Source organism: Cuculus canorus, chromosome 2 (assembly GCF_017976375.1).
Source record: "Cuculus canorus isolate bCucCan1 chromosome 2, bCucCan1.pri, whole genome shotgun sequence".
NCBI classification, from domain to species: domain Eukaryota; kingdom Metazoa; phylum Chordata; class Aves; order Cuculiformes; family Cuculidae; genus Cuculus; species Cuculus canorus.
Window position 1 is genome coordinate 99,808,715 of NC_071402.1, and position 27,287 is coordinate 99,836,001.

The 27,287-nt window shown below is 43.0% G+C and overlaps 2 protein-coding genes across 3 annotated transcripts in view; one reads left to right on the forward strand and one right to left on the reverse strand.

Annotated features, from left to right (window-relative positions):
• Positions 1–17,331, forward strand: part of KCNG2 (potassium voltage-gated channel modifier subfamily G member 2) — a 53,673-nt gene extending 36,342 nt beyond the window's left edge. For both annotated transcript variants that reach the window (XM_054060821.1, XM_054060820.1), the window contains one exon: positions 16,519–17,331. In XM_054060821.1, the coding sequence (XP_053916796.1) occupies positions 16,519–17,331 (813 nt within the window). The remainder of the gene's footprint in view (positions 1–16,518) is intronic.
• An 8,116-nt stretch (positions 17,332–25,447) lies between these two features.
• Positions 25,448–27,287, reverse strand: part of SLC66A2 (solute carrier family 66 member 2) — a 58,035-nt gene continuing 56,195 nt past the window's right edge. The window contains 1 exon segment of the mRNA XM_054060822.1: positions 25,448–25,666. Within this exon segment, the coding sequence (XP_053916797.1) occupies positions 25,459–25,666 (208 nt within the window). The 3' untranslated portion in view covers positions 25,448–25,458.

The window sequence follows — 27,287 nt, forward strand, 5'->3', positions numbered from 1 at the left end:
ACCCCAGGGGTCACACTGCGTCCAGTCCTGTTCAACATCTTCACTAGTGATCTAAAGGGTTGAGAAGGGGGTATGACACAAACTTTGGACAAGTGATTGTTAAGCCAGAGGAGCGTGCTGCCATCCAGAACAACATCTATAGGCTGGAGAAACGGACCGACAGAAACCTTGGAAAGGAGAAATACAGAGCTCTGCACCTGGAAAGGAATACTCTCCTGCACCAGTATATGCTAGGGGTCACCCAACTGGAAAGCAGCTTGGCAGAAAAGGACCTGGGGGTCCTGATGGACACCATGTTGAATGTAAGCCAGCAATGTGCCCTTGCAGCAAAGAAGGTTCATGGTATCCCAGTCTGCACTAGGCAGTGTATTGCCAGCAGGTTGAGCGGGGTGATCCAGCCCCTCTGCTCAGCACTTACAAAGCCACACCTGGAGTCCTGTGTCCAGTTCTGGACTTCCTAGTACAAAAGAGATATGGGAATCCTGCAGAAAGTCCAACAAAGGGCCACAAAGTTGATTAAGGGACTGGAGTTTCTCACATATAAGGAAAGGCTGAGAGAGCTGGGATTGTTTAGCCTGAAGAAGAGAAGGCTCTGGAGGGGTCTCATCAGTGTGTATAAATACCTGACAGAAGTGTGAAAAGAGGACAGACCCAGGCTCTGTTCAGTGGTGCCCAGTGAAAGGACCAGAGGCAATGGGCACAAGCACAGGAGGTTTCCTCTGAACATCAGGAAACACTTTTTCATGTAAGGGTGACTGAGCACTGGCACAGGTTGCCCAGGGTGGTCATGTCTTCTCCATCCTTGGAGATATTCAAAAGCTGTCTGGACACAGTTTAGTGCAACTCAGTGGCCCTGTTTGAGCAGGTGGAGGGGGCTGGACCAGATGACCTCCAGAGGTCCCATCCAGCCTCAACCATTCTGTGATTCTGTGCTTAAAACTAGTGATTTGTTTAGGTTTGTAAACTAAATAGGTAGCTAAATAGGAAGAAGTTTAAGTATTCAGGGACTTGGAGTGTCAGAAATGCCAGACATTTTGTTGAATGACTATCATCTTGTTTCAAGACTCTTGTAGTTTGAGGTACTTCTGGGTGGGGGGAACTGTCATTTTTACTTTAACCTATTTACTTATTTCAGGGAAAAAAAAATGTAAAGGAGTACAATAGTTGTTACTGTTGGTGCTTTCTGTCCTAGGATGGCACTCTGCTTGAGAGTGTGGAAAGAAGCTTTTTGTTACTGGAGAACTTGGTTTTAGCCTTTTCTTCTTTTGTGGTGGATCAGCTGTTCTTCTGCATGCAATACTGAGATTTTCCTGATTTTAACTTAGAGCCATATGTTTATGTGATGCATAGATGGTTTGTTTTCATCAATGAAAGTCTTAATAAATTGCATCTTGTGTTTTTCTTTCTTTGTGGAATAAACTGTTCTAGAAAAACAGTCAACATAAACCATACATTTTAAAAAATTCTCCCTGCTGGTATTACAGATAACTATTTATAGTATATAGGCACCAAAGGAGACTTCGTATAAAAAGAGTCTTGGGGAATTGGACTAATCTTTCTGGGGATTATCTAAGAATTCATTATACCATGCTCTCAGCTCTGCTGCTTAAATGTAGAAACCATGAGGAGTAACAATATGACTAGTTATAGCATCTGAACTGTTCTACTGTTCCCTATGTTGGTTGTTTGCATTTTGTGCTTGTTCCAGGCAGTTCAGGCCACAGCTGGTGGGAGGCCAGGGAAAGACCAAATGACTCAGTTGTCACCTGCATTTTCTGCAACATTGTGCACGAGGTAGTTTGTGTAGACACAAGATTCACGTTCACTTTCACATCCACATGCCCTTGCTTAAAGGATGTAGGACTGAAGGCACTGCAGAGCTATATTTTAACTAAACGTATTTCTTACTTTTTTCTTTCATAAGCTTAAAGTAGGTTTTCCGCTCAGATGATAATTAAATCAAAACGGTAACACACAGCCCAAATTACAAGCTTTGAGAACATCCTTTCCCCACAGCTTTAGTCATCATCACTAACCAAAAGTTTGCTTTGTTGTTTATGTGCTCAGTGTGCCTCATGTAGTTTCATCACCTGTTCTGTGTAGTCCCTCGTTTAGACTGTGAACGCTTTGGCACAGAAAGTCTTAAACACAATGACTATAACCAACATCTGAACAGAAATAAAAATTATATCTACACTGCTGTTCATGTACATGGACACCTTTCCCATGCCTCAAGCCTTGAGCTAGGTTTCTAAGCAAGGAATTTTTTTTTCTTTTCAGAAGTGAGACCAATTTAGTTCATGCAGGATGCAGTTAGAGTTTGATGTCTTCTTACAGTCCAAAACTGAGTAGTAACTGCAAAGTTCTGCAGTGTAAGTCTGAATCGTCATAATGCAGTCTCCCAGCTCCTGTTTGATGGTCAGAGAAATTCGCTGTGTATGTTCCCTTTCAAACAGCTTAGGTTAGTCTGAAAGCAGTTGAAAGTGATGAGGGTTAAAAGATAAAAGTGATGTTGCTTTTGTGGGTCACACATAGAACTTTAAAACCAAGGAGTCGAGAACTTCTGCACTGCTCAGTCTACACCTTAAACATTGATTTGCGTGGAGTTTTAAGTGGTGTACATCTTTTTTCTGATTCCCATGGAACTCTCAGATGTCAGACTAATGGCAGAATGTTCTTTGTAAATATCAAGAAGTAGTGATCATGTCCTTTGATCATTTTACTGGGAACTGTGCTTGCCTGTGAATCATCTGTGTGATAAAGCCCCTAATGTAAAATAACTACATGTATTAATCTTTTCTTTGTGGAACTGAATCTAAATCTTCCCTTTACTGATTATTCAAGTCCAACTGTTGACATTAGAGCATCTCAATATCAGTTTAGTTTACTGAGTTCAGGATTGTTACATGCTTCCTACTAGGAAGCACTTCTGGTGCGGTGAGTTCCTGGTGTCACTGTTGCACAACACATTGCCCATTGCACCTGCTCTGCCCACCACTGCCCAGAACTGCAGCTGTCTGGAACCCTCCAGGTCAAATAGCACACCATGCAACAGCTTGGACAACTCTTTTCAGAGATAGTCTTTCCCCTTTGCAAGACTGCCTTAAGCTGCTAATTAATAGAAAATGTTTGAAGGAATGATTCGTTGTTCTTAATATTGCTTGTATGGACATATTGCTGGATTGGAGATCTCACGCCATTTCTTCTGCTTGGCTTGCTTGCTCCTCTTGGGAAAAAAAAAAAAATACTTTCTGTAGTCTGTACTTCCTGAGGGAAAAAAAGATCCAGCCTTCCTGCTTGATTTCAAGTTATTTAAGCTTTAGCAGACATAGCTAGTTGTTATGTCATGGCAGCTTCTTGAAGAGAAGGTGAAGGAAATAGGGTCCCAGTAAGAAAATCTTTCTCTGTTGTATCAGAAGGGTTAGGAGACATATTTTCTTTCATTAAGAGTTGCTTTAGATTGAAGGGGGTGGGAACATGACACTGTGGAACGGGATTGCACAGAGTCCCTCAGTGAACCTGGAGACCCTTTGCTCAAGATTCCTGATCTCAGCAAAGTTACTGCCAGAGCTGTTCATGCCATGACTTTTTCCAGCTTTGGGTCTCACTGAAGCACCTCTTCCTGAGTTGCTTTAGCCAAGTAAAGACAGAAATCCGATAGAACAAGGAGCTGCCCTGGAGGATTTTGAGGATAATATGTTACAATATAGATTTTGTGAACCACCTGAGAATCTCTCCAGTGTTTTAGTAAAAAAAATGAGAGAGTATGAGGTAAGACCTGGGTAAGACAAAATTCCTGTTGACTTGTTAGTAACTTTGTGCTGTGCTAATGAACGCTTTCAGTTTACAGGATATCTTCTCATGAATAAAAAGGCGGCTTAGGTTTTCTTTTAAATATTGCATAAACATGCTTCAATATAACATTAGTGATAATTAATTAAACAGCTAAGACTCTCCCATAAAAGCATTTGTAACTTTGTCACGTTGCTAACTGGTTTATATTTGGTTCAATGTGTCTCACACAGCAGAACATGCTCCATATTTAGTTCCTTTTAATATTTCTCTGATTCCACCACCATAGCTAGTTGGTTTATTCTCTTGAATACCGGGTAAATCATTCAGGAGTCCCTGAAGCAATCCCACGATAATAGCTGCTTGGCCTCCAGTCGTGCTTGTAAAATTATTACAGATATTATAGTCTGCTTTGTAAATATCCTGAAGGTACAGCACAGCTCCTTCACTCCACAGATTGCTCCACTACTTTTGGCAAGAGAGGTTTTGCTGTATGGGCTTATTGAATACTGTCCTAGTGTATTGAAAGAGGGAAATATTCCATTAATTTGTAATAAAAATATCACCTGGAAATGTCATCTCAGAGATCCAGGGGAGGTTGCTATCAGTTCTGGAGGTTTGGGATGAAAAAAAGCACGCAGATTTACGTTTGGCTAGACTTTATATAACCAGGCTGAGGTAATGAGCTGATTCATGTGCACAGCACTTAGAAAAATTGCATTAAATCATTTAACATTATAAATTCTTACGTTTATATTGCCAAAACCGTAATGATTGAAATGAAATATAGGAAGTTTTTTTAAATTAGGGGCTCCTTGCAGTGTCCGTGGAAACATTGGGATTCAAGACAAATTAAGGTAGAAGAGTGATATACAAATGAAAGAAAAATAAGATTTAAAAAAATCTGCAATAGGTTTTTAAAAAGACTTAGGAAAGGACTAGAAGAAAACTATAAGCCCATTGAATTTTCTAAAGGTAAACATGACATTAGTTCTTGGTAAAACCATGAAAAAGGCGGTACTGAGTGCAGTTGGCAACATTTTTGAGGACAACAGCATAACTAATTTTAGCCTATGTAGAACACCACTCATTAGTCAAAGTGAATATACTTTTTATAATGTTATACAGTTTTCTGACAAAAATAACTTCTGATCTAGGTACTTTCACTGCTGTGGGATATTTGAATTAGTGACACACAACATTGTTCCTTAATAAAAATGGTATTTTTCATAAACTTACTTCCGCTATTAAATGTTTTAAAAATTCCTGTTGAAGTACCCGAAAATTAATATCAGAAATCAACATCCAATGACAGTATATGCAGAAAGGCATGCAAGCACTTTTGATGTTAGGCCAGAGGTACTTATGTATTTTGCTGGTGGTCTGAGAGAAAATACAAAACAATTAAAAATGAAATTTGCAGCTAGCAGAAATCACGTACTAGTCAGGGACTGGAAGTATCGCAGTAAGCTGAACTGATTTGAGCATGCAGAGGTAACTGCGTGATCAGCAGAGAGTGCAACCTGGAGTGTAGAGAGCATAGAAAGCTCAGGACAAATGACTATTCTGGGAAGTGAGGCCTCTGAAAGGATGTAGGGACCCTGGTGGACTGTCAGCTGTACACAATTTCCCATCTGACGTGTTGGTTAAGAGGCAAAGCACTAGGCTTGAGATGCTATGTTCAGATTGGTATCCATTAAGCAGGTAGTTTGAAAGAAAATTTAAAAGAATTGTTTAAAATCTGGAAATTCTGCTTTATAGTGAGACACTAGAAGAGCTTTTAATGCAGTAAACAGCAGAATAAGAGAATGCCTGTGGACATCAGTGAACAATAACTGGAGCCTGCAGCTAGACAAACTGATGCTCAAAATCAGGTGTTTTACTGTGCGCGTAATTAACAACGCAAACTGTTTATCTAGAGATGCTTCAGTACATCTCATATAATTTTTAAATACATTCTGATGGTCCTTCTAAAGATGATGTCTCAGCTCATTAGAAACCATGTGTGTCATTCATGAGCCACTTGGTGAGATCCTCTGCTCTGCAGGCAATTGGCTCAAGAGCCCCTTCTGGCCTTACAGGCGGGTGAGCAATTGCCATCCTGTCCCTGACTCATTTGTGCAGGAGTGCTGTCTCCCTGCACAGGAGGTACCAGTGAGGATGATATATGTCTGGCACTTCCTTGGCCCTCGTGTATATTCAGACCTGAAGTCATCAGTAAGATGAAATGAGCAGTGGCAGTTCATAATTGTGATTAAAGGCAAGGGCAGCCAAAAAAACTCAGAAGCCTGGGAGCTTTCTGAAGAGGAGTGACATGGGATGAGTCTGGCCCTGTGAAGGCGGGATCCTGACCAAATGACCTTGTCCAGCCCTGGCTGTGTTTGTGGGGTGCTACAGGGCTGGAAAAACATTACCGGCCGGGCTTCATCCTGAGGTCACTCGCAAACAGGATACCTCAAACAGAAGAGGCTGTTCACCAGGATATGTGCCAGCCCAGCCCTCTGGCTGTTCATTGGCAGGATCCTCATGCCCTCACCTTCCCATGCAGGCACATATACCCTCCAGTTTCCTCTGCTCCAGATTTTCTGAGCCTGGATACAAATAAAAAATAGGGAAAATAGTGTGAAGGTCCCAGCCATCCAATACATCCTGAGTCGTGTTGGAAACTTGGCACACACTGCACTGGGTAGATATGAAAACAGAACAGAAATTGCAGGACCCGCTTGAAAGGTGCTTGCACTGAGTGCCTGTGCATGGAAGCTGTGGATTTTTTCTCCCAGTTCACAGTTGCCTTCATACACAGTAGAAATACTGGCTAATTTAAGGCAGTTCTTGCATTCTGCCCTGCTGTCACAGAAAACACTGTTACTGTTACTTGAGCAGAGAGAATATGAGAAAGGGTGCAGGGTTTCACAGTGGTCAGACCCACCTTGGAAAAATATGTCCTTTCTGCAAGTACAGGAATACAGCTTACAAACTGGGATGGCAGTGTTATAGCAGTGTCAGCAGCAACTGAGCCACTAAAGCAGGAGAGCAAGTCTACCAACAGACAACACAGGCAAATCCTTCAGTTGCTTTCAGATAATAACATAAAGGGAAAAATAGGGGGAAAACAGCTTTGGAAAAAAAATGTACAGGAGAAAAGAGTAGCCTTGATTCTCTCCTCCTTTCCTCCAAGGGGAAAACCACTCCCCCCCCCAACTTTTATAGCAGATTACAAGGTTGCAGGACCCAGTAAAACTAATGTGGAACAGTAAAACAGAACCAGAAGTTAGAGGAAGGCAGGAGGAGGAGAAGAGCCTCTACAGTGGGGTTTGAAAGAAGGGTAAAACAGAGGGAAATAAGGACAATTCAGGAGGACAATTTCTAGTTCATGTGAAATCAGGGGAAGAGGGAGGCACTTGTCAGCAAGTAGGTTTCTGGTGTTTAATAATTCTGTTGGTGTTTTCTTTAATTTCAATTTCAGTGAAAAAGTGGGTCAAACCCAAGAAAGACTGTGTGGAAATCTGGAAATAAAAAAAGTCCAAGATAGTAGTTATTGAGAAACACTAAGAACATTAGTGTTCCGGAAGTAAATCTGTCCTTTGGAAGACACACTGACTTGGTGAAATAATAAATTGTTTTTTTCTGTTACTGCGTCTGTCCGTGGCAGTGACTCTGATTAACAAATCCTCTGTGCTGAGTAGCCTGCTGATGTCAAGCTGTGCAAGGCATGCCTGGCCCATGCATGGCAGGCTGTGTGGGAGCCGTGGCTGCACCTGTGTCATCCGTGGGTGCTTCCCATAGAGGGGATCTGCTGCAGGGAAAAGCTGCTAAAAAACAAGCCATATGGGCAGTGGCTTGTGAGATCCTGCCTCAAATGCTGTAGTAGTTCATGTATCTCCTATACGGTATCTTGTTCTTATGGGTTGTGTCTTCTTGTGTAGCTCTTCATTTTCAGACAATTTCCAAATGGCACTGAGATATTGTACAATTGCCAAAGCAGACCCCAGATACAACTAATCAGTGTTTTGACTCAGAATAATTGCTCAAACAAATGGCAGTAAACCTATTCTTGGACATACAGGTGGTAATTCTTTATTATTTAGAGCCTACTTATGTCTTATACACATGCATAGACAAAAGCTATGGACAAGTCAGGTAGGGATCTCAGACTACCCCCCAAGGCTCAGCTCCAGAAGCATCAAGTGCATCATTTCATTTTGCTGCTTGAACGTTACAGGAAGGTAGGACTTGGAGGGGTCCTCTGAGGTGAGTGCAGGCCCCTGTTGTCATGGGTACCACATCACACCACTATTTCCATAAACAGAACAGCTTAACCTTAGAAGACCTCTGGCCTCCGTGTTCTTGACTGGAGGCATTTTTGGAACCTCATATGTCTTCTAGAGTCCAGATTCTGGACACTGGTGTAGCTATTTCTTCTCCTGCCAACTCCATCCTTTTGATTAGTCATGGGTGCTCTTTGCAAATAGCTAGTGCAAATGGAACATTTAGGTCCCCCACCTTCCCACTCCTACATCACCTGCTGATTGCCATTACTTAGCTGAAGGTTTTGACTTTCCCAGTCACAAAAACAAAATTAGCTGTTCTAGCAGAACCAACCAGTGAGTTATCCTGTTTGACTTTGAACTGAAGAGTATTAAGGAATGATCTTACATCCTATTCAGTGGGATGAGCTGGGCTCTGTAAACCACCAGATAGTCAATAGAGAGAGCAGTACTTCCAGTATGTCTAGACAGACCTGAATGAGAAGATTTGACCACACCGTTAAACAGTGCTTCTCTTCATGGTTTATTTATAGATAGCAAACATGTCTCTTCTCTGTCTTCATTTGATGATGGTAAAGAAGTGCACTTAATTGTCCGGTTTGGGGACAGGTTTTATGTCTCGCTAGGCCTCCAAGTAACCTTGGGTTACTCTTCCATCTCACTCCAGCTTGAATCATCTTTGTTGAACATGGGTGGGGTTTGAACAAATAAAATATTTCACGTATATATTGGGACCTGTCAGCAAGCTCCAAATACAAGCGTTGGTTGTTTTGTATTTGGTAAGTGAGAAGAAATTGATGTCAAGATTTGTTTCAAGGTTGAAAACTGCAGGTTGTGAGCAGCCGTGTGTACCCATTGCAGTGAAGCAGATTACAAACACAAGAAAACCAAAGAAATACAAAGTTAAAGGAATACTAGCCCATGAGGTAGGCAGTGAGAAAGCATCAGACCCTTAAGAAGCATCCTCAAAGAAAATGTTACCCAAGGTAACATTTCTCTTTAAATTGTAGCATGGCCCCTCTCTCCTGGTGTGTGGTATGATCAGAATGGGAAACAGTAATGGATGGCTGCCAGAATGCATATAGTTCCCTCAAGTTGCTCCCAGTTGCAGTCACAGTGTCCGAGGAGTTTTAAGATGCTAGATATCCCCATCCACACTCCAGCCTCTCCAAGTGAGGTACTGTGCTGTTCCTGATAGGCATCTGAAAATCTGGCAAGTTGGTGGTATTCTGTTTCATAGGTATTTTTGGTCTGTTTTAGTCTTTACATGTTTCTTGCTTCTTCAGATTTCATTGTTTGGTTGCTTTACATGGAGTAGAGCTGGATAACATTTGTTTCCCTTTAATAAATACCTTGGCTTTTGGAGAAGTGGTTGCTAAAAGTGGGTGCAGGTGTGAGAAAAGCTGGTTGAGAAGATGATATTAATAAGAAGGCATTTTGTGCATCTGTACTACTACTTGTCTGCTTTCCATTCCCAGCAATTTTACTGCGGAAAAAAAAAAGGAGGACAGTGGACTGAAGGATCTATCTGCATGCAGTAGGGAGTGTACAGGAGGGTGGCAGGCAAATGGAGGACAGCCTTAGGAATCACAAGAATAGTCTTGTCTGGTAGCTGGGTGATCAAACTGCCTGTGTCTTTCTCCACAATTCAGATGTATATCCATGCCAAATCCATGCAGTCAGAGTATAGCTGTTAAAAAGACATCTACAACACTTGCAGGGGAAAAGGTAGCAGTTAAACAGGTATCAAGGCTCAATATTTATGGCTTAGAAACCCTAGTCCTACCTACAGTATCTAATTTTGGTTGTGCACTTTGGGGGGTGAGATGGCCCAAAGCAGCAGACTGCTTGTGGATCAGACAAATTAACTTGAGGAAACAGAGCTGGTTCCTCTCTCCTGGCTATTTTGTCTACAGCAGTGGTCATAGATCTATCACAGTGCACAGGTAAACTCCTTACGCACATGGTCTTCCCTTCCCTTCCCTTCTTTTGACTCCCAGGCCCTTTTCTGAGCTTTCTATGAACACAGGCATTTGGCTTCATAGTTGCCTGTGAGAAATGCACTTTGAGACAGAAATGCAGGGGACAGGCAAGTGGTTACATGACTGCAACTGAATAGCACAACATGTAATTTTACAAGCTTCTTAGACCCTGGCTGTGGATTTTAGCACACCTTCTAGCAGTCACCACAGCCTTTTGGCATCTTCCTTTTTCCAATCGAGTTCCATATTTACTTGCAGCTTCACTAACAGAATAAAAATAACAAGCTGAGAGATTTTGAAAAGTGATGATTTGGGGCTGTGATGTTGCCTCAGGATTAAAGGAAATCCAGAGAGATAAGTCTAAAGTACGTATAGCTCCTGCCCACCTCCTTGCCCTTTCCCTTCGGCAGAGACAAGCTGCACAGGAACAGTTGTGCAAGAGCTATCTTGCATCCATAATACGACTGCAAACCATTTGTGGCAACCATCCCTGCCGAAGGCAAGGCTCTGGTTACTCTTTCTAGCAGCTGAGCTGAAGATGAAGTACAAACTCAGCTCCAGTTGCAGATCAAAGTATGTAGAGGAAGAAGCAGAGAGCTCTTCCTTTGCCCCTCAGCTACTTTAAAAACAGAAACCATTACTTTGAATTCATAGCCAGCCAGCTTTGAGAACAGACAGTTCAGTAGCTGAATCATCTTTGCTCAAGAGCACAAGAAATGCTCAGATCAGGCTGGCTGCAAGTTCAGCCTGACCCTACGATTAATGAATGGTACGTGTACTGAATTACAATCACCAAGTCTGTAGCGGGTCAGTGGCAAGGAGACCATGTCTGCTCCCAAGGGCAGGGGGTTACACTGCCCTTCCAACAGTGGATCACACCACAAGAGTTGTGCGCTCATCCTTACTGTGGAAACCGGCTGGATGCTTTCATCAGAAAATTGCTTTTCATCAGAAAGCACAGTTAAGCAAAATCTCTGTTTTCTTGGGGAGGCACATTGCTGGGAATGTTGCAGTTTTGCTGGATTTTTTCTCAGGGAAGGCTTCTTCATTTCACAGCAATAGCTGGGATGAGGGAGAACAGTGACCCAGCAGGCTTCCACCCTGTCTGCTTCGGAGCAGGAGCTGGAGCTGCAGATGCTCACTGAAACAGGCAGTTCAGCCTCAAGCCTAAATCCGATGGGAACACCCTAAGCCTCTGATGTGGGTACCGTAGTGCTCTCCGCAGCACTGTGTCCAGGCTGTGAGCAGACCTTGTGTAACAGCCACAGGGACATTGTCTGCAGGCCCCTTAACGCTGATCTCTGGGGCTGAGACCTCGGTTACAAAAAATTTCAAGAAGGTCCACATTTTTGTTAAAAAAAGAGTTTGATCTGAGGTACACAGAGAAACATTTGAAATATGTGAGCCAAAAGGCTCAAGTAGCAAGGAGCAAGTGGAAAAGAATAAAAATATTTTAGAAATGTCATGATTTTAAAGCTTATGTAAGTATTTCTGTATGCAGTGCCTTTCATGTTTGGGTTGTTTGGGTTTTTTTTTTCTTAATATATACCTTTGACAGGGAGTGAAGTCTTCACTGCAGGGGGAATTGGGCAACATCGAAACTTCTGTCTTGAAAGTACTGTGGAGCTGCTGACCATAGCAAAATGTGTGTGCAAAGCAACTGGAGAGGTTAGAGGTGATTGGACTTCTGACATCTTCTAATGCCAGAGAGGGGAGATGGCGTCAAAGCCTGCAAGAATCTAGAGGAGAGTCAGAATTTCTTCTCAGGAGACCGAAGGAGAAAGGCAGGGTCAAGAAATCACACAACACAGAGGAGAATTTTTCTGAGGCACAGTACAGGAAAGTACTCGTCAAGGGGACCCTGCAAATCAAACTAAAACATTTCTGAAAGATGCCTGCAGTTTTTAGACAGAGTATATAGAGAAATGAGTACAGCTGCACAGCTGGATTTGAACTCCAGTGACACTGGCATTTCTTTCTGTAATGTTCCTTTTGCCAAAGAAACCTTTGGAGAAGAAAATGTTTTCCCCCAAAGAAAGATGCTGTGGTTGGCTTTTTGACCACAAATTTCTATAAATCCTAGTGAAGCAGACTCACTTTAATTTGACTGCATAGAATTACTCACTGAGACCTTCCTTTGCTTCTTCTCTTGTGTTCTAAGTTGACAGTATAAGGCCCCAAAACCCCATGCAACTTCAGATATTTCCCCAAACTCAAGTAATTTCTGCACAGGAAAAAAACCCCTACTTGCTGTTAAAAAGAAACACATATACACCCTTAAATACACATATGCACATATACATCTTCTAAAGAACAAGTGTCTCCATATGTTTTTATTATACCACTGTTTCTTCTAATCGAATGCCTAAGATATTTTATATTTAATGGCATGGTTATATGCACATTAATACAGAAGAATGTTAGTCTTTTAATATAATTATAAAAATGTATAAAAAAGGTTACAAGATGAAGAAATCTGGTTTGTCAGTATGAGAGCTAGCTATTTTGCTTAGAAAAAGTAAAAAGTGGAATATAGTTGTTACTGTATGTGTTTATGGCCATGAGTCAGTATAGCTTGATTATATTTTTTTGAGAACATACAGATTTGATACAGACCTATTCTGGGCAGGAAAATGTCCTATTCTGTGAGGACTTATTTTTCTCTTATTCCAATGGCTGATTAATTCTTGATAGATTTTTTCCATCTGTTTGTGTCTTTCTGTGCATTTTGGGGGTTTCTTATCTTGATTGGAAAAAACTTGAAAACCCTAAACAGAGTTATAGCATCTGCTTGGACTCGAATACATAGTTATAAGTTTCATAAAGAGAAAAATGGCACTTCTTTTATTTTTACAATGCTGTAATCAAGGGTGGGGGGGTGGACTGCAATGAAAAGCAGCAGCTGCAGCTGAAGAAAACAAAGCACAAAAACCATTAAACACCATTTTTGGTGTTACTGGTTTTGATTTCATATCAGGATAATAATAGGTCATATCTAGATGATATTGAAACATGATCCAGAAGACAGGAAGACATTTGGTTAGTGAAAGAAAGGCCTCTGGCAGGTTAATTGAAATTTTAGAGGTCTGTTCCCTAAAAGCCTGTTCAGACTCTCTTATTCTCAGGAGAGCCTTCGGACAGAGCCTGGCTTGTTCAGATTCCAATAGGTTAATAGTGATACTGAGAAAGACTAGCACTTTACTGAAGAGAATTATGCGTTAGCTAGAAGAGAGGTTTGTTTCATCCTATTAAAATGAACTCCGTGTAGTGGAGCATTATCACTTTACTGTACTGAAAGTAAACATTCAGCATTCACAATGTTAGCTCTCAGCTGTGAATAGTGAGAAGAGTGGGAGAAAGCCCGAGCCCACCATCAGCTCTGGATGGAGAACATTTTAGCTCTTCATTACAATGATGGGCAAAGATACCCATCTTGGTTCTTCTGTGCTGGATGACTTGACCTTCAGATACTGCTAAGCATCTCATGCTCAGCTGAGCAAAGGCTGCCAGGCTGCTCCTGTGCTTTTTTATGTAGTTCTGCAGGAAGATTGGAGACATAAATAGCAAAGCTGTAGGTTTGTGAACCTACACAGGATAAACATGCCAGAGTGTGGGAGGGCAGATAGAGTCTTCCAAAAGTCATCTCCACTAGCAGTCCGTTAATGAGGAACAATTTTCACTCCTGTTTGCTCCCACACCAAAACTCACACGCAGAAGACTTCAGAGAGTTTCTCTTCCTTATGTACCAAATAAAGAGTGCTGGCGGAATTATGTGCCAAATTAGCTATTAAATGCCTTAATGTCCTTGTAGATCTATTTCAAAGCTATATTCTCCACAGGCTTCACTTTCCTTAAACTTTTATTGGCATGAAATTTGTACACATGCACACCAAAATCCAGAATGTTTCCTGACAGATAAGTCCCTTAAGGCAAGCTACATCTTAGTTTCCATACATGGTGGTCCAAGTAGTGATATACCTCTCAGAGAAACCAATTTGTATATGGGAATTTTTTTCCTTCTTGCCATTGCTGGTGCTTTGCTCAAGCCATAGCTATTCTTCTGTGGTTGTCTTCCTAATGTCTCAGCCTGATCCTTTTGCACACGTCCAAGCATAGTATCAGGAGCTGCAAATCACTGGCAACCACTGCCCTTAATGTGAGATCAAGCATATCGTGATGAGAGATTCTCAGGCAGCAGGGCTCTTGGATAGTATCAGTCTGACGGCTGGTTTCTTGGTAATAAGGTTACAAGTTACAGCAGCATAAGCAGAGTCCTTCCAATGACTTTGTGAGCTTTGGCTCACAGATTGTGCAGTAGTAGGAAAGCATCTCGCTTCTGTATTGGATGGGAGATTCTGACAGCTTAATTATGCTGTGATGCGAGCGAAACCCTGAAAAACAATATGTATTGTCCTATGCATTAGGATTTTGGCAAAAACACTTATTTATGACTGAATTATTAATTTGGTTTGGCAGATATAATTTAAGCTCCTTCTAGTCTTCCTACCTACCAATATTAGGGTGTTAAAGACAGGCTATCTGAGCTACTACACTAGTAAAACAAGATGATCCTTCCTCCCTGCAGTATGCTTAAGATCTTGAAAGCAGTTTCAATGGGACAAGCAATTTTTCTTTCCACATCAGTATGACCTGCTGGGAAATAGTGGGAGGTAATCATGTGCCAATTGAAAGTGGAATTAAAAAATCTTTAAATATAAGGCACTACAGCCTTTCATACTGTTTAATACAAAGACTATAAATGCCATTTTTGAGGATTCCTTTTCACGTTTTTTTTCTTATTGACATCTTTTTAGTCATTGTCTCAATCTCTTCTTAAGCATGAAATGGAGAGGGAGCCTTAGCATTTTAATTGTCATATTGAGGTAACATAAGGCTTCATACTCAAATGTGATGACACTGCTGTTGCTGCCGGCAGTGCAGCAGCCCTTGAAAAGTGTGTATCCAGTCTCTCCCCCACATTTTGGGGAATGCTGTAGTTAGTGGATAGGGCAAACATCTCATAACTATTTTGATGTTTTCTTTCACAACACAGAAAACTGTGCATAAACACTTAGAGAAAGATGAAGTTAGGATGTGGTGCTGTGCAGTAAAAATTTCTTCAGCTCCACTTAGCAAAAGACCCCTGTGGTGAGTGTGTGGGCAAAACTGTTTATAGATGTGTCAGATTCTCAGCTTCTCCAGTGCTGAAATGGAAACCAGCTTGACACAGCCTCACCAACCTTGAGTGATACTGTATTGCTATAATTTAGCTTAAGCAAGCAAAATCAGGTTTTTACACTGGTGCTAACCTGTTGCATCCAGGGTGAGTCGCATACCCCACTACCATGGACTGTCTCCTTTATGCTTACAAGAGTTTTCATGAACTGCTAAGAGTCAAACTGGCTCACTGAATAAATATACACTTTCCTTAAATAAATACACACTTGCCTTCCACTCAGAGCTCCCAGAGCATTAATATGTTTATATGAGTGAGCATTTACAGAGGAAACAGGACTAGTGCTATATTGTCCACATCAAAATCCGTTAGCAAGTCCAGCTGAATAATAATCAGCTTCTCTAAATAATCAGAAAGAATCACCATAGTATTTGTGGTGTTGAATCAACAACCAAAGAGCAGCCATCACCAGTGTTATTGTTTATTGCTGTTCCACTGTGCTAAGGCTGGCTTGTTTACAGGCATCATAACTAAAGAACCAGAGTTCTCTTTATTTTCCACTGTTAGCCTGTAGGGAAGTGCACCTCTTCCGCTGCCTCAGGAAACTTGGGAAGGGCACTGTGGTCACTAGTTGTTACAGGTGAGGTAATTGAAAATGCTTATCTCTCTGAACCATTCCACTTTTCTTTTTACTTTTTCTTTTGACACTTTTTCTTTTAGAAATACCTTCATTTGTCAGTACTTTATATAAGCTTCTGACTGTAGGGCTTGTGTTAATAAATGTTAATTGGAATATAAAAAATATTCTATATCTTGTGAATAAGAGATTATAGATGACACCAAGAACATAACATAAAACGCTGTAGGTGTTTGTGAGCCATTTATAAACAATTTATTATCAATCAGGAAGGGGGAGATCACCCATTTATTAAAATCTGTGAATCCTGTACTAATCCTTTCTAAAGGGTATTAAAGGCTCAGTTCAAAATGAAGTGTGAGTCACTGGTCTTTCAGCTGTGGGCTGCCTGACCAACAGCTGATATGATCACACCAGATTCTTGGCAGCCTCGGGATACTCCTGTCATTGACGTGTTCTGCAACCAAACATACAGTAGTAGCTCTAGGTTTAGTTATTCAGCTGCTCTTAGAAGCGATGATTTTACTTTGGTACCTTGCAATTAATACCCATTTCACATGGTGCTTTCCTTTAAGAACTGCCACTCTCTGTTTCTTTCGTTCACTCTTGGGCTAAATCTTTTTCTTCCCCCTTTTCTGTGTTTCCTGCTCCTCTTCTCCCCAGGGTGAATGCTCACAGAAGTGCTATGACATCTTTGTGCTGGAGACAGTGTGTGTGGCATGGTTTTCATTCGAGTTCCTGCTGCGATCCATCCAGGCGGAGAACAAGTGTGCTTTCCTAAAAACGCCACTCAACATCATCGACATCCTGGCCATCTTGCCTTTCTATATCTCTCTCATTGTGGATATGGTCTCCACAAAAAACAGCAGCAAGCCAAGCGGGGGAGCTGGGAATAAGTACCTGGAACGAGTGGGTCTGGTGCTGCGCTTCCTGCGGGCTCTGCGAATCCTGTATGTGATGAGGTTGGCACGGCACTCATTGGGGCTGCAGACACTGGGGCTCACGGTCCGCCGGTGCACCAGGGAATTTGGGCTCCTCCTGCTCTTCCTTTGCGTTGCCATGGCCCTATTCTCACCCCTGGTGTACTTGGCTGAGAGTGAACTGGGAGCTAAGCAAGAATTCACAAGCATCCCCACCAGTTACTGGTGGGCTGTGATCTCCATGACAACTGTTGGCTATGGGGACATGGTTCCTCGTAGCATCCCTGGACAGGTGGTAGCCCTGAGCAGTATCTTGAGTGGGATTTTGCTGATGGCTTTCCCAGTCACGTCCATCTTTCATACCTTTTCCCGTTCCTACAGTGAGCTGAAGGAGCAGCAGCAACGAGCAGCAAGCAGGCAGATGCTCCAGCAAGAAGAGAGCACCAAACTCCCAGGTGGTGGCAGTACACAGGGTCTCGTTGTCGCATTCCCACCAGATGCTGCTGGGCAGGAGGGACAGCCCATGGTGGACCAGGAAGCCAAGAGAAATTGTTGACTCTGAACAGCTGAACATACAGGTTGGCAGCACAAGAAGCAGAGGACAGGGTGGGTCAGTTCTGCAAAAAGAACATCTTGAACTGTATAAATGAGGGCCAGACACACACAAGGTTATCCCTAAAGACCAGCTTTTGAACCTAAGGGCATGCTGAACAGTGCCCCTAGAAACTCTTAACAAGTACCGCTCTGCTCCATCGCTTTTCTTAGGGCCTTTCTTTTCTATTGAACAAGTATTTTTGACAACCTGCAAGGAGCAGCTGTTGAACGTCGCCAGCCAGGAGAACGTATCATGAAGCACAGCCTGTACCGGGGTGCCGTTTGGCAGAGCAGCCAGCATGCTGCATCCTCCCTGCACAGTGATGCTCATCATGCAAGGGGTGAACGAGGGAGCTCCTCGTACTGTTACACCCCATGCACATGGGGTCTTTTTCAGCAGCTCCACCTAGGAACGTAAACCTCAGAGAAGCTAAAGGGGTGAGGGCAAGGGAAGGGCAGAAACATCCCTTCAGCTTTCCCAAGGGCTTGGTTTTGCCTTTTCCACAGATCAAGCATCACAGCCTGGGCTGCCAGCTCCAACTTGTGTGCTAGAGCAGTATGCATTATTTATTAAATATGCATATTTACCACCCTAAGCTTTGTATCTTAGCCCCATGACAGAAATATACATAGACAATCTTCCTGACTATGGTACTGAATGTTAAATTATTTTTTTTCCTTTGCTAAGAATGGAATATAACAAATACCTTTACAAATCATGTTATTTCTCCACTTTCTGTTAACTCTCATGTATCAAAAAATATGTTCAATGGATGACTAAATTTGAACTACACACAGCTCAAGAAGGGGAGGGTGATGTTATACAAGTAGCAAGTCCCAGCTCTGCATACTCTTCCTCAGCAGTGGTGTCTGCAGTGACTGCAGTCACGTTCAAGCAGGAGTAGTTCAAACTCGGTGAAGGCAATACGATGCCTTCAGTGAGCTCTGGTCCAGAATGCAGCACAGCAGCTGTGCTCTCCGTTAGGAGTACTTTTTTTTTCTACCATGAAAAACACAATCCTATCACCTAAAAATTAGAATTATTGTTCTGGCTCTTCTTCCTAATTCTCAAAAGATTTAAGTCAATTTAAAGGGAAAATGAATCATATGGTGGCATCTGCATGTTTGTTTACAGATACCAGCCCCTTGACCCCTCCAGCCCCTTCCCTGGAGAAGCCGTGTAGCTGGGCCAAGCTAGTGTGTGGGTCTTTCACTACTCCTACAGGTGGGATATAATCAGGGGATGAAGGGAAATGGAGCACAACTCTTTCTTGTACCTACACCCCCATTTGTATTATGGCCATGCAGTGTTGGCCTCCGTACAAAGATGATGTCCTTAAAGTGGGATTTGTCTGGTTTGAGTTGTTTATCTGTTGGGGTTTTTTTACCTCAGTGTAAGTTGTAACACCAACCCTACATTAGCAAACTCCTGTATTAAGCCATTGCATATAGGGATGGAGCAAGGGAAAATGTAAGGTAACACTTGAATGAAAATTAGAAGCTTTGATGCTGAATGGTTGCCTCTGATGATTCAGGCAAGAGGCAGGGGAGTCAGTGTTTTACTGTTCTGCTGTGAAGCCATGCATGCTTGTACTCTAGCCAGGATCCCACGTCACTGGTCCTCTCTGCCTCGTAGTAGCCTTGGTACCGCTCCTTTGCAGCCAACAGCTGTGCAGTGCAGCAGAGTCACTGGGCTAGGCCCTGTGTTTTGTTATGCAGCTAGGAGCAACCCATGTGTTACACATGCAGCTCCCTACCCTGAAAGCTGCATCTGGGTCTCCAAACTCCCAGATGTATTGAACTACATGCAAACCAAACACAGCAACTTGTGCCAGGGCTCTGCCTATCCTTCACAGCCTATCACCATCAGATGTGCCAGGCTCCTTGTGCCAGGCTAGGAGGGCCAAGGGCCAGAGGATGGTGCCTCGGCTGACTCTGACTGTTGGCCAAGCAATACCAGCTCTGGGCTGTTGTGACTTATGAGAGATTTTAATTTTATTATTCCTTTATTCCTGTTGTAGACATTTAAGGCTTATTAAGGTTAGGCATCAAAGATATAGCTTTGCAGCCAGGTAAATGCAAACCAGCAAAGTGAGCAGTGGTGTGGTGCTGAGGGGCAGCAGTGCATTTTATGGTGGTATTTTTGTGTGCAACCTTCACTTGGCACCCAACAGATTCACCAGGTGAACCCACAGGTTCACGGTTCACCTTCCATGGTACTTTGGTTCATGCACATCAGGTACTTTTAGAGCTCCATCTCTGGTATGAATGCAGTGATAATGGCTAGTGAGCATACAGGGTGCAGTATACATTTCCTCAAGGTAGTGAGGCCTATGAATAATGAACAGCATTAGCTGACTCTTAGAAGAGCCATGTTAGACATGGAGTAGACATCCTTCCAGAATTATAGTTTTCCATGAATAAATGCCGTTTTTGCCCCTGCAGCATGAAAAGACGTCACCAAGACAGATATCTAACTGCAGCTCAGTAGCTGTGTAGAAAGACTGACACACATCCTATTGTTGCTGTGCTCCATCAAGTTTCTATTGTCCTACAACAGTGAGTTCTTTATATTTTCAAAGGGTGTATAATTAATTCTAGCACGCACAGTGTTTTAATAAAGTAACAAAACCCAGTCATTATGTCTGTTAGTCAAGGCCTGGCTTTTAATAAAGTTTCATTTTATCCGCTAAGATGGCAGATGAGGAAACAAACACAAACCAGAAACATTTTAAACAAATTAATTTTGGAAGCTGGATAAATTTGTGATGCATGCATTGCCAGACATAAAAGGAGAGTAAGTTTCACACAGCATTGCTATTGTTACAAGTGATGCTTATTACTTTCGAGCAGCCACTGGAGAAGTGTTGGTTTTGCTGTGTAGTTGTTTTTTATATTTGACATGGCATACACATGATTTAAGGCCATTTATCTCTAACTATAATAAATGCTACACTGCGGTCTGCACACACGCTGGTACCAGCGAGTATTCACATCTGTTTCTTTGAAACACAATTTAGTTCTTCATAGTTTGTAGCACACTGGGTTTGCCCCAAGGAAAAAAAATCCTCTTCCGTATGGGACAGAGACTCCCAACACCTGTGAGCAGAGCTGCCTCTTCCACACAGCCGTCTTGGTGGCAGCACACGTGGGCCAGGACATACAAATTCTGGCAGTTGCAATAATAATGATCCAAATACCATAACTATATTTGACAATTAAGGATGTAATAACTAGTAAATTGACAGTTGAGAGAATTGTGCAAAGGCAAACACAACTCCTTCTGCTCATATGGCAAGTAAGCACAGCCATCTCCTACCTCACGGCAAACTCAATTAAAAAGCGCTAATCATAAGAAAAATGATTACCTCAGCACCTCCTCAGCAGTGGAGGCAGACAGAGGTTGCTGTCTCACATTGATGAGACCAGAACAGTCTATGGCAGCCTCACAGCAGATGCTTCATGGGGGCAAGTATCCTTGGCTCTCTCACAGGGTCTGGTGCCTACAAGCTGCAATCTTGCAAGAATTTGAAGCCTTGGGGCAGAAGAGGAAAGAGGCAGATGGAGGGGCTGATAGGTAGAGAAATAGCATGGCTCTGCTGGTCCATCTGAGGCTCAGCAAAGTCCCTCAGTCTCACAGCACAGCTAAGCCAGCACCTGCCAAGAGCCAAATCCACATAAACCTGGACACAGAAGGGGTAGGATAAGGGGTGGCCACCATCTGTGTTTGCTGATGGGGCATTTCCAGATGCTAACCTCTACTGGGAACCTGGCTGCATTACAAGGCTGTTTACAGGAAGATCTGCCCCGGCTTCAGGGCGTACCTCACATTTTGTTCTAGTCCATGTCTCTTATTTACTGCTGCTGGCACAAGTATCCAGGCGGTGTGTTTATTTACTGGCATATTGTTGACTTATGCATTAATATTCTTTCTGTTACAAAAAGCCGCCAACAAAGCTATCAGTCAAATCCTTGAAGCCTTCGTGGCACTAAAGCCTAAGCTAAGGATCACAACCTAATTTAACAAACAGCATCTGTGGGCCAACTTTTGCTTCACTGTCCAGTGCTGCATTTGACCTTTCCTTTTTGTGGAGAAACGGTGCAGAGCACTGCCTGCCCTGCACGGCCAAGGGACAGCTCTGCCCCGAGGCCAGGGCCAGCCCAGACAGCACCGCACAAGCCAGCAGGGCAAGAGCCCTGCTGCTCCCCTAGCTGCTGCCGTTTCCAGAGGTGGAAATGAGAGCTCCCATTTACTTTAAGGGCTCCCCAGTGTTTCATTTAGGGCTAGTCCCGCCATTAGCTTCCCCACCATGAGTGTGAGAGTAGCTGCCAGTAACACCAGTACTATTTGGGACAGACAGTGCAACCACTATGAACAGGCTCAGCTGTGGAGGGAACTGCCCTGGGCCATTGCACTCCATAGTCTCCTCTGCCCTCAGACTGTAACACAGCAGGCAGCCTTTACTCTCCACCCTCTTGTTTTCCCCGTCCTTAACCCCCACTTCACTGGTTTACCTACGTTTCCCTTCCAGGTCTTCATTCCCTCCCTTCAGCCCCTTTTTGGGCAAGCTCAGCCTCTCCTATCTCTCTCCTGCCCTTCCCAACTCACTCTCCTGTGCCCCCAGCATTCTCTCCTCACCAACTGTCCTTCTCCACCTTCTGCAGCCACTACATGCAGCAACAAGTCCTCTCCCCACGCCTGAGCAGCCAAACAGGCTGCAATCACAGCCTGGCAGGGCCCAGAAGCCACATATCAGCCACAAGGCAGTTCCTGACTGTCTTGGCTTGCTTTCAGGTACTAAAGCAACAGGAAGAGAGGTCAAAACTCCTCTTGCTACCATGATTAGCCATAAGATGACACAGTTTCCTCATCTTCCATGCAAAGGCTGCAAAGAGCATATCTCTAAGATGTGTCCTGACTTTGGCCTTGTTATGCAGTTTGCATGATACAGGGGTTTTTTTAAGCTACATAATAATCAGTGAGTAATTTTTTTTTTTACTGTGAGCATCACACGCATAAAAGAGTTAAGTGTTCATGAGGGTAAATTTACCCCAGGATGCGGGGAAGAGCAGGGGACAGAAATCAAGAATCCCTGTCATGCATCATGACCTCAGGACAATTTATGCCTTGTGCTTACCTATCAGGAGGGAAAAGCATGCTAATTATTCCTACAGGCAATGCTCTAGACAAGATGAGTTGTAATAGCAGTTAAGAAGCATACATCTTATATCTGAACAAAACAAAGCAACACTGCAATTTGTATATAATAGGTAATGTTTATTTTTAAAAAAAAAATTGCAACTGACAGAGAAAATAAACTCCATGAAATATACCATACATTCAAAGAGATGTATTTGAAGTAATTGATTTCTCATCCTCTGAGGTGATCATTGATACAGATACTTCCCGACAATCAAAGAACAAAACTAAAGTTCTGCAACATTTTGTCCCTAAAGTATCTTGCAAGATGAGTTCCTGGCCTAGAGTCCTACTTGCTAAATGCCACATACAGAAGATGAGTTCAGACATGGTTTCACTGGCTTCTCTTCCAGCATTTGCAGCTCTGCTGTGATTGAGACTGATGTGCAGAGCTTGCTGGTTTGGGTACTGGCAACAAACTCAAGAATCTGCCCAGGGAAGAGTCCCAGAAGGAAAAATCAACAGTTGTTTTATCCTCAGTAATACCTGTAGTTTAAAGCCGAAGCGGTGGCTGAAAGTATGCATTCCCAGGTGAAGGTATAACGTACAGAAGTGTATTTCTTTAGACCCCTATTTTTCTTATATCCCCATTTAAGGGACTATTAGAAAAAGACCACCATATACAAAAATCTTATCATTACAAGTTATTAAAAAAACAACTTCAGACCATTAAAACACACAAGAAAGTATTTGCATACAGTAGAAATACAATCCTCATTAAAGCACTGTACCGCAGAAGCCAGTCATTAAGTTTTCAATTGAAAAAGATAAAAGCCCAGATGTTCCTGTAACACAACCAGAACATTGGAGAAAAGAGGAACAAAACATTCATAGTCTGCCATGCCAGGTACATTGTCTTTGTAAGGTCACTTCAGGCCTAAAAGAGTATGGTATCAAACAAAGAGCGTAGAGTCAGTGCCCAGGCAGAGCATTCTGTGCCCAACCCTCAGAAACAGCAGCTCTTCTCAGCTTTGCTTCCCTCATACAGACCTGCCTGGATCTACTGGGGCAGGAAGGATTCCCTGGGGATATCCTTCCTTCTACTTCCAGCAGTGCCCCCACCAAAGGGCAGTATGGCTTGGCCCCAAGGGCAGGACCTTTGCCCACAAATTTGGGCCTCAGCCCTCTGCCACCAACACATCAGCTCCAAAACTGAATGGCACATGCAGTGGGAGACCCGACGTCAGCCTGGGACTACCCACACAGCGAGAGGGGCACCAGTCTGGAAAGCAGCACAGGGACAAAGCCTGCTCTTCCCTGTCTTATAATGGACGTGCCCAACTGAGTGTCACACAACCATTGCTGCAATCTCCTGATGCTTCTCCTCCAAAGGACTGTTTGCCAGTGATGAAGACAGTCCAAACTCAGCTCATGAGGTTTCCAAATAAAACAGGTTAGGGGAAGCAGTATGTCTGATTTACATATTGAAATTATTGAACTTAAGACTTGCTGCCATCAGTAAGAAAACATAAGCTCTTGGTCTAATATTTGAGAAATAATGATTCCAAAAATCTATCACTTGCCTGTGGTCACATGGGATTCACCCAGCAGTGGAGAGGGAGCATCATGAATAAATAAGCAGTCCAGGCTTAGTTCCTCAAATTAAACATCTTACTATAGTTGCCTTTTATCATAAAGGGCAGTTTCAGGACAGTAACTGGCAGAAGCCTGGGGCTTGGTCACAACCCCCTGTGGGTCCACAGCACCTGCAGCTGTTAGACATGTGCAATTCTCAGAAAGGGCACAGTGACCTACACTGGCAAACAGCCATTATAGACAACATCCACACTTAAAAAGAAACTCCACTCTTTCAGCTTTATCAGTCCTTCTAAGTACAGGCTGCTGAGTCTTTTAAGACCCTAGAAGATCTTAAGCAACAGAAAAAGGATTCTTTTCTGTTAAGCAACAGAAAAAGGAAACTTTTCTTGTTTGGCATTAAACAACATGAACATGAATCTCAGCCTCAAATAATCAAGCTGTCAGATGCTAGTCCTACTCCACAGGATACAGCCTTTCCTCTATCTCAAACTTTTTCACTTCCCCGTCTGAGGCAATGGAAGTAGAGTTGCTTCTACCTTTGTGGCTCAGTCACCACCTGGAAATACTCGCCTGGCAATACTGGCAACATAGGCCACACACCTGTGGGCCTCTTGGTTTGCAAAAGACACCCTGCAGCCCAGCTCTGTCCTGTGCACAGCTGCAGGAGCAGTGCTGCCCCAAGTGCAGGGCAGGCTGTTCCCAAACCCTATTGTTTTAAAGCACAGCTACCTAAGTTACCCGCAGTCTCCTGTGAGCTCTACCTTTTGGCTCACCACTGGACTGGCTGTGCCTGCTGTGAACACGGCTCCAGCATTGTCCACACTCAGACCCCCTTCATCATCTCCTGGATGTGTCCACCTGCCACACTGATCCCCCAATACTTCTTCCTGTGTCTTGGAGATACTGAATGTGCCACAAACTTCCTGTCAATATACATGTGCCACAAACTTCCTGTCAATATACAGACTTTGTATTATATAAATAGGTGAAAGTTTCCAACAAAATATCCTATAATTTCTGTAGTGTAACTTTTAAAAATAGCATTAAAAACACAAACCATCCAGCCCTTGTGATTAAATATACAAACATTTGTGAATTGATAAGGCTCATAGGTACATAGCAAAAATAAAGTGCCCCTCACCCCACCAAGACACAGTTCTGTATAGCTAAGTTTGAAAACAGAGAGAGCAAGTTATTTAAAATAAAACCTCCTGAGTGCAGCCAGATTTTCAGTCCTTGTTCTCATTCCTGCTTTTAACTTGGCAACACAGGAGTATTTACAAGCGTAAGAGGAGCTGCCATGGCTGACTCCACAGTGCCGTTGACCTGTAACGTGTCCAGTTAAGTGCCTCACAGGGCCTTGGTGCTGGCTGGGTGTACAGTGTGGGACACAGGCTTTTGAGGGTAGTAGCTGTACAAGTAAACCTGCAACAGGATAGCAATGTCCACAAAAACCTGCAGGAGTCCACAAATGGAGAACTGGAAAGGTGCCTGATTCAAGATGAAGTAAACAGTCTTGAACGTGTCCCCACTGGTCCACATCAGCACCATCTTGACACTAAGAGACAGAATAGAAAGGAAGAGTATTTACTGAGAGTAACTTGACTTGTGATTATACCTGCCATGCCAGAGGATCCCACCCACTTTAGCACAGGTTTATACTCCACAGTGGGCTGAAGCTCCTCTCAATGAGGGCAGACAGCATGCCTAGCCAAGACATGCAGCACTGTACTTGGAAGGATGGATCAAATTCTCTACCCCACAAACTACAGCACTTTTATCTCAGCAATTACAGGTCCAAGTGCATGTGGGTATGAAGGTATCCAACATTTTGAAATATCCAGCTAGGATATTTGACTCAGCAGCACTCTGTAAACATGACTGCTGTATGCTCACAACACTGACCATAAACCAAAGTAACACAGCGCATGGAAAACAAAAGGCAGTTCATCCCAGCAGTTACTTCATGTGCATGCAATTTTGTGCTCATGCAAGGTGAAGTAACACACAGGCTGCTATCTCATGCAAGCACAATTTTTTAGCATGTGCTGGAATAAACATTTCTGATAGATACAAGAAAACATTACTTATTGCAGATAATGCAAGCTCCCCCCAAAAAAAAAAACAAACAGAAAGACATATAATCCAGGAATACAGAGAGAGAGGAAATAATATGCCTGCAGCTGTTACTGGAAGGATGAACATCACTAGGGATTTTTATCACGGACACAGATCAAAAGCAATGCTCAGACTTCCTTTTAACAGCCATCCTTGCTTTCTTCTTGCTGTAGTGCTGAGCCATCCTCTCTCAGCTCCTGCTCACCTCACTCTGAGAAACAGACCATATTTTTGTTCAAACAGACCACATACTTTTCAGTGCCCTCAACAAAATGTGAACAACTAGATCCTGAAGGCTGTTTCTGAGCTTCATGCATAGTAGAGCTTTTTAAGCAGTTGGATAAGCGGTAGTGGACGAAAGCTTTGTAGTTCACAGTATGTGCATCACGCGTGATTTGTCATAATTATAAGCAATTACGTTTTCCTGGCACTGACTCCAATTCATCAAATGCAGTCAGGCCCTTGCAGCAGGGTAGGACTTAATGTTCATTTCTCAAACATTCAGGTAGGGAGCTAGCACAATTTGTATTTTAGACACAAATACACCATGCTACTACAAGTCAAAGCTGCAGCCCACTCTCTCCCCATACGAGAAGGGTGGCCAAAAGCATTCGTTTGTAGTGCCCCATCACACCATGGAAACACAAGCATTTTTCAACTCATGACACATGACTGAGAGCATAAAACAGGTCTACAGTCCTACAGATCTTCCAAAACCAGTTTCTGTGTGGAAGTGCAAGCAAGAACATGATGTTGAGCAAGCAGTCATTTCCCTTCCAAGGTCATTTTAAAAATGCAAATAAAAAACTGGAGAAAGAAAACATCTGCTGAACCCACAATGCCAGTTGTGCTCAATGCAAAGAGCCTGCACCACCTGCCTTGTGTATGTTCCCAGTCACAACAAGTTGCCTTACTTCCCACTTAAGAGAGGTTTACAGATGGAGGCGGTGGGGAGGATTGTTTGGGATTTTAATTAGGAAGGGCAATAAACTCAGAGTAATAACTGGCACTTTGCTTCCAGGTAGCCAACATTTCTCCTCCTCTGAATTTAAGCTTATCAG